This window comes from Penaeus vannamei, chromosome 7 (genome assembly GCF_042767895.1).
Source record: "Penaeus vannamei isolate JL-2024 chromosome 7, ASM4276789v1, whole genome shotgun sequence".
Classification (NCBI taxonomy): Eukaryota; Metazoa; Arthropoda; class Malacostraca; order Decapoda; family Penaeidae; genus Penaeus; species Penaeus vannamei.
The window spans coordinates 11,632,375-11,639,874 of record NC_091555.1 but is presented as its reverse complement, the minus strand read 5'-3'; the positions used below and the strand labels follow the sequence as shown (position 1 = coordinate 11,639,874).

Here is a 7,500-nt window from a genome sequence, read left to right as displayed (position 1 = left end):
ACAGCCAAAGTTTACTCAGCACTCCTGAGTTTCAGCTGTATCTTGCTATGCATACTGAGGTGAAGACAATGGTTAAGGAGGGGGTATGGAGAGTAGAGGAGACCTCTACCACAAATTTATTGAGGGATAGATCATGGCCTGGCTCCATATTTGGCAATAAATTAAAAGTATTATCACTTGAGTTTGACTTCATATTAGTAAGAATATTATCATTAAATTCAGTAACAAGCATATCCTACTATTGAAAAGATATGTTATTTTGTATTACATTATACCATGCTATTTTTTATATTGCTTTCTCAGAGATACTTTTGGACAAGAATGCATTCTAGTAGGAGGAACTTTTTGGCCAATATGATTTGATTATTCTTATTGCTATGATAGTTACAATTATTGTTATTGAGTGGCTTTAGGCTGTGAGTGACGCTCTCTGCAATTTTTTTCCTTTATTTCTTGTACCAACGACTTTGACTTTTTTTCCTCTTCAAGAATATAATCTTCAATTTGCCCTGGGTTAGTGGATCCATACTGTAAAGATTAACCTTTTGTTATTATTTTCTTGTTATCATTATCATTATCACCATTTTTTGCTTATTAGTATCATTATTATCATCATTTGTTGTTGGTGTTATTGTCATTGTCATTTTTGTTATTCTTATTGCTATTGTTTTTGTTACTGTCATTATTGTATTTGTTTTCATCATAATATCTGTTTTATCTAGTTTTGCTGCTAAATATCCTTAACCTCTAAAAATGGATGCATTTTATTCATTGTTCCAGGATCTAGTTCCTAAAGGGAAGAAGTGCAAAACAGAAGATAATGAAGAGAATGATTCTGACTCTGGAGACAATTTTGAAGTTCCTTCCATTGACAAAGATGATGATAAAGCTGACACCAGTCAGCCAGAGGGTGAGAGATTCTAAAGTTTGTGTGTTTGTGTGTGTGTGTGAGTGAGTGAGTGACTGTTATCTATCTTTCAATAGTTCTGGTTGGGGAAAAAAATTAACATCTTTATCATCGCTTTTTATCCTTTCATTCTTCTTGTATAGAAACTTAGTCATATTTGTCTAAATTCACTCTTCTTGTAACATATTTGAACAGCACAACCATGTTCCCCCTTTTCCTTCTTTCTCCTAGAGTAGTGAGTCCTATTTTTTGTAGTCTGTCTTCATAGCTCATAGCTCTTAGAGTAGGTGCCCATCTTGTGGTTGCTTGTTGAACCCTTTACAGTTTGTCTATGTCCTTTTTTAAGTGTAGACTCCATACCACTGCACCATACTCGGGACTAGTTCTTATGATGGTTGTATGTATCTTCTGTATCATATCTTGGCTCATTTACACAAATGCCCTCTTCGTGTCGGCAATCAGCCCTAGCATTTTATGGACCTTTTCATTTATATGGTCATTTGGTCTTAGGTTCCTGTTTATGATTATTCCAAGTCTTTTTCCTTACTTGCTGTGTTTGATACTGCATCTCCTAATTTGTATTAGTATAGTGGACAATTTCAACTCTCCATTTTCCAAGTACAGCTGTACATTAATAAGTTATCAATGTCTTTGGATTATTGGCTTTGAGGCATCATCTATTATCCTTCTTTCTGTTTTTGCATTGTCTGTAAACATATTCAGATAACTACCTGAACTTATGTTTGATGAAAAAAATAAACATAATAATTAAGGTGCTCATCTGTCTTTCATAAAGGATGTCATTCATTCATTTAAGGAGTTTGCCTTTCACTCCACCTGCATGTTCTAATATTGATAATCTTAAGTCTTCTATGAGACACCTTATCAAAAGCCTTTTTAAAGTCTTATGAACACAAAATCTACCCAGCCTATACTGGTTAGGGAAGCTGGTGATTTAAAGGATTTTGTTTGTCATTGCTCTTATAAAAGGGTGTAACATTACCAAGTTTCCAAACTTTTGGTAGTTCTCCTTGTCTCACTGAATTTTGGAATATTAATAACAAAGGAGAACATTGTGTGTGTGATGTGTGAGAGAGAGAGAGAAATTGTGTTTGTATGTTTATATGGCCAAGTGTATGAGTCTGAGTGTTCGCATGTGCATATATACAGTAAATGGATTTAAGTTATGGGTAAATTTTACGAAGTCATATATAGTCCCAGCGTTTTGTAATATTCTTATTCCTTAAGAAATTAGAGATTTGCTTGCTTGTAACATTCATTTTAATTGCAAAATGATTAGTAAATGTGCAGTGATAATAATACAATGCATAATTTTACAAACTCACAAATCCATGTATAAAAGTATACATGCATGCCTAGACATGTGCACATATAAGTACTAATGCACATGCACACACACACTGTACACACAGGTAAATGCATACACACATACACATACATAGACATACCATACACATATGCACATACCACACACTCATATGCATACCATACACACATACAGAAAGCATATACACATATGCATACCCCTTTCCCCACAAACACATGCTACACTCAGTCAGCTATTCATTCACTCATTGTGTAAAGAATTGTTATTTTTTAACTGTTTCCAGAAGATGCAGCTGAGTCCCCTGTTCATGAGTTGGAGGTAGCTGCCTCACCAGAAAATGTGCGGGAGAGCATTGAGCAGAAGTTTCTTTTGGATATGCCAGATGATTTCTTTGATTTGTGGGACCTTTGCAAGACACTTAACAAAGAAAAACCTGAAGGTAAGAGAAAACAAATTTTTGAACTGCCCCAAAAGTCAGACATAGTTCAAAATATGGAGCTGGAATGTTTGTAGGAAACAAGCTCTTATATGTACTTGAAAGGGTTAGTATATGTGAGATTTGAGATTGCATATTAGAGGCATAGTTATATTGAATTTAACAAATCAAATTTGATGACCCACAGAAGCATTCATCAAAGCTGGTATCACCCTGGTTGGCCCATATGACATCCTCTCAGGCAAGCTGAAAAACCTTAAGACCAGAAAAATATCAAGTTATGTTTGTCACTGGCGGTATTATTATGATCCGCCAGAGTTCATGGTAAGTAACCACAAGGGTTCTTGGGAATCTGGAATAGAAGTGAGGGTAATTAGCAATTTTTGATGCCATATTGATATGTAATATACTCACATTTTCTCCCCTTTACCTAACCTGTTTCTATCAACTTCATTTCTGCTTTATTTTCTCTCTGACACACATTACTCATATATTTCACATACCTTGCACATATGTTATTTAGCTTTTCTTTTACAATTTTCACCACTTTAATCATTAGGGTCTCCCAAAATTTTGCTGAGATTTTGTCATTTTCCAGACTGTGATAGCAGGAAGCGAAGACGAATATCACATAGGATATTATCGAGATGATTGCTTCCTCTTACCAGCTTTTGTTGGTTCAATGTCCTCTGTCAAGCCTGGCAGTATTACCCTAATGGGAGGGAACATATTTAGTGCTGTCAGGTAACTCACCTTGAAGTATTTTATCTGCATATTTTGGGGAGAAGCGTTTTTTTTTTGTTTTTTTTAGAAATTGGAAAACATGTTATGTGCACATACATGCAAATGCATCCAATGTTCAAAAAATGTACACACAACCAGAACCAGACACATACAACCACACATACTTCACATGCACATGTGTACAGGTGCAAATGCACACATGCGCACAAACATGCACACACACACACACACACACACACACACACACACACACACACACACACACACACACACACACACACACGCACTCTCACACGCTCGCGCACAGACACACACACACACACGCATGCATGCATGCACACACACACTCACTCACTCACGCACTCGCTCACGCGCGCGCACACATACACACACACACGCACACACACACACACACACACACATGCACACACACACACACACACACACATAATATATGCACACACACACATAAAGCATGCACACATACACATAATGTATGCACACACACACACACACATAATATATGCACACATACACATAATGCACACACACACACACACACACATAATATATGCACACACACACACAAGGCACGCACACACACCGCACACAACAACACGCACACAGCGCGCGCACACACACACACACACACATAATATATGCACACACACACACACATAATATATGCACACACACACACAAGGCACGCACACAGCGCGCGCACACACACACACACACACACACACACACACCACGCACACACACATAACACGCACACAACGCGCGCACACACACACACACAATGCGCACACGCACACAACGCGCACACACACACACACACAACCCGCACACACACACAACGCGCGCGCACACAATACACACACACACACAGCAAGCATGCACACACAGCAAGCATGCACACACACACACAGCAAGCATGCACACACGTGCACACACACAGCAAGCACGCACGCACATACACACACAGCAAGCACGCATACACACACACACACAGCAAGCACGCACACACACACACAGAAAGCACACACACACACACACACACACACACACACACACACACACACACACACACACACACACACACACACACACACACACACACACACACACACACACACACACACACACACACACACACACACATTCTCTCTCCCTCCCCCCCTCCCTTTCTTATTATCTCTTTTTCTCTAGGGCCCCTCTCGTCTTCTTTTTCGCCCTTCCACATCTTCTCAAATTTGTAGCATTATACTCCTTTTATTCAAATTTACCATGGTAATTAGATACCCCTTCTAAATATAATATATGCATATACAAATAAATGATGGTTCATTTGCATAGATGTAGAATAATTACTTCTGTCTGGATTTTTTTTTTTTTTTTTTTTTTTTTTTTTTCCAAAAAAGTGATTTTTGTGTATGGTAGTGTATATTTATGTTCTTTACATTTTTTGTCCAGAATAAAGTAATGATGATTTGCATATAATGTTTGCTGTATTTTATCTTTATGATTGTTTAATCATAAAGACCATCTTTTATTAAAGCATAAATATAATGCAAGATTTAAACACTTCCAGCATATATCTGTCACAGAGGATGAAGGCTGAGAATCCTTTCAAGAAAATAACTCTGCAAAGATTGCAACAAGAAGTGGATAACTTTGCAAAGCTAAAGAAGCATTCACTGGAGCAGAGACCATCTTCTGTGCAAGAACGTTCTAAAAAGGTGGTCAGTAAGTGTTTCCATGGAGCAGGCATTGTGGTCCCAGTGCACAATGATGTTGGCTACAGGCCCATCCCAGAAACGAATGGTAAGTTAAATCTCAGAAATAGTCAACTAAGCCATTACTCCTTTATTTTTTCATGGATGCATTGTTACTTATTTGGTTGAGTAAAGTATGGATTCTGTTCTAAGCAACTGAAGGGGAAGATTTAAAGGTTCTATTTATTGTCTTCCCCAGATAAAGTGATTTTTTAATGTTCCATTTATTGTTGTTTCTAATTGCAGCTCCTTTCATATATTCAGATCTTAATTTTCTATTGTAGATAATTATTTGCTCTTTAGTTTGTATGTGCACAGGTTTGCTTTGCAATGCTTATTTACAATCATTGATTCCTCCAATCTCTCCAATTTCTCATTTTACCACACTTCTGTACCCTCTCCCTCTCTCCTCTTTCTCTTCCTTAATATTTGTTGAAATTGTTATTCTCTTCAACTACAGCCTGCTTGAAAAAGATATTCCAGAAAGTAGTGGATGCCAAATCAGAAGAAGAAAGATTAAAACACTTTGATGCAGTTCAAGAGCTCATGACCAATGTACAGTTTGCTTTTGATGAAGGAGACTTTGGTAAGTATTATATATGAGAGTACACAAGTCAAAAATTTATGCAACTGTTAATTTATCTAATTTTTTTATTGCTCATTCAAAATACCTGATTTATACTGAAAGTTAATTGGAATTAATGATCAACGTATAGATAACCACTATATTATAAAAAATGTCAGAAATTATATTGTTATTTTGTATAATACACACATATACAAACATATGTATATACATATACATATATTTATTTCTTTATTTATGATATGCCATAACAAGAAAGAAAAAAGAAAAATGCGCAATGATACTTTAACGATGATGACTAAATGCTTGTTTGTTTTTCTTCCCAAGGAATGGGACTGGAGTTCGGTCACAATATGTTTACCTTTGGAGGAGAAGTATTCCACAAAGCCATCAGTCATATCTTAGGGGTTGCTTATGAATTGCTTGGAAGAGATGCCTTTGTTGACATTTTACAGGTAGTTATTTAAATTTCTTAGAAGTTATAGGTACATATTTTTACCTTTTTCTTTGAGTATTTGCTTCGTTTATTTGTGTGAGTTAGTGTGACAAGTGTAGATGTAGATGAGTGCTTGCTCATGGGTATCTGTGTGTATATGTGTTTGCAGTTGACTCTATAAATATAATTTTACTCTAATCAACATCATGATTAAGCACTAAGGTTATTTGCAACATCACATTTTAGGTGTTAAACTTCTAGTCTTACATTATCAAAATCATGATATACCATTTCATTTTCTTTATAAAAAATAAAATTGCTTGTGTATTTTCAGGCACATTTGAAGAACAGACGTCGAGGGAGTAACCTAAGCATACTAGAAGTTGTAGAGTGAAATATATATATATATATATATATATATATATATATATATATATATATATATATATATATATATATATATATATATATATAAAGAATATTTATGCATGCATTTATCACTCTTTCACTTAATTTTTTTACCAATAGATTGGCTGATTTTCTTTTGGTTTGATTCTTTTAATTTAATTAAGAGTGAAAAATAGTTAGATGATTATGTAATACTCACCTATGGTAAACATAATTATAGATTTTGTAATAAAACTTTAGTGACGAATGTGTAAATATTAATTAGCAACCTTCTTATCTTTCTAAGAAATGGATTAGAACTTGAATTGTATGCAGCAATTGAACAAAGAGGATTTCTGTTTTTGCAAACAACCATGTTTTCATTGACTGGAGCAGAATAGATGCATTTATGGAAGTATCTTTACATACCATATTAAAAGCCAGAGTTGGTACTGAGAAGTTAATAATTATGTAATAGTACATATCACAATTTAAATACAATTGAACATAAATGTAGCACAGGCTAGTAATACTCTATATTGTAGGACCTATATAATGTTGAAAAAATTGATTCAACTTTTAACTTTCTTTTTATGATAGTGTATATTAGTCAATACATAGGTATCTGAATACAAACAAATAAAGTATTTTCGATAATGACAAATTATATAGGAAATATCTTAGTTGTTATGAACCACTATTTGTGTAAACAAAGAGGTGTTTTTTTATACCTTTACTGTAATGGATATGAATGTAAGTAAAATAAAGTCCTTGGGCCTGAATCTCGTGTTATAAAAACACACTGATATTTATGTAAATAAGGCCTAAACTATTTCAAATGTAATGCATTATTCTGAGTACAAAATCATTGCTTCTTT

At 35.0% G+C, this 7,500-nt stretch overlaps 2 protein-coding genes across 3 annotated transcripts in view; one reads left to right on the top strand and one right to left on the bottom strand.

Annotated features, from left to right (window-relative positions):
- The window catches only part of LOC113815015 (histone PARylation factor 1), an 8,173-nt gene extending 1,444 nt beyond the window's left edge, over positions 1 to 6,729 (top strand). The window contains exons 2-10 of the mRNA XM_070123514.1: positions 781 to 910; positions 2,539 to 2,694; positions 2,879 to 3,015; positions 3,290 to 3,435; positions 5,030 to 5,262; positions 5,674 to 5,799; positions 6,127 to 6,254; positions 6,570 to 6,641; positions 6,711 to 6,729. Coding sequence (XP_069979615.1) covers positions 781 to 910; positions 2,539 to 2,694; positions 2,879 to 3,015; positions 3,290 to 3,435; positions 5,030 to 5,262; positions 5,674 to 5,799; positions 6,127 to 6,254; positions 6,570 to 6,629 — 1,116 coding nt within the window. The 3' untranslated portion in view covers positions 6,630 to 6,641; positions 6,711 to 6,729. The remainder of the gene's footprint in view (positions 1 to 780; positions 911 to 2,538; positions 2,695 to 2,878; positions 3,016 to 3,289; positions 3,436 to 5,029; positions 5,263 to 5,673; positions 5,800 to 6,126; positions 6,255 to 6,569; positions 6,642 to 6,710) is intronic.
- Positions 6,730 to 7,193: 464 nt separating this feature from the next.
- LOC113815016 (uncharacterized) overlaps positions 7,194 to 7,500 on the bottom strand; it is a 5,233-nt gene continuing 4,926 nt past the window's right edge. For both annotated transcript variants that reach the window (XM_027367103.2, XM_027367102.2), the window contains exon 2: positions 7,194 to 7,500. This exon is cut by the window's right edge and continues 1,184 nt beyond it. The gene's annotated coding sequence lies outside the window, so the exon portion shown is untranslated.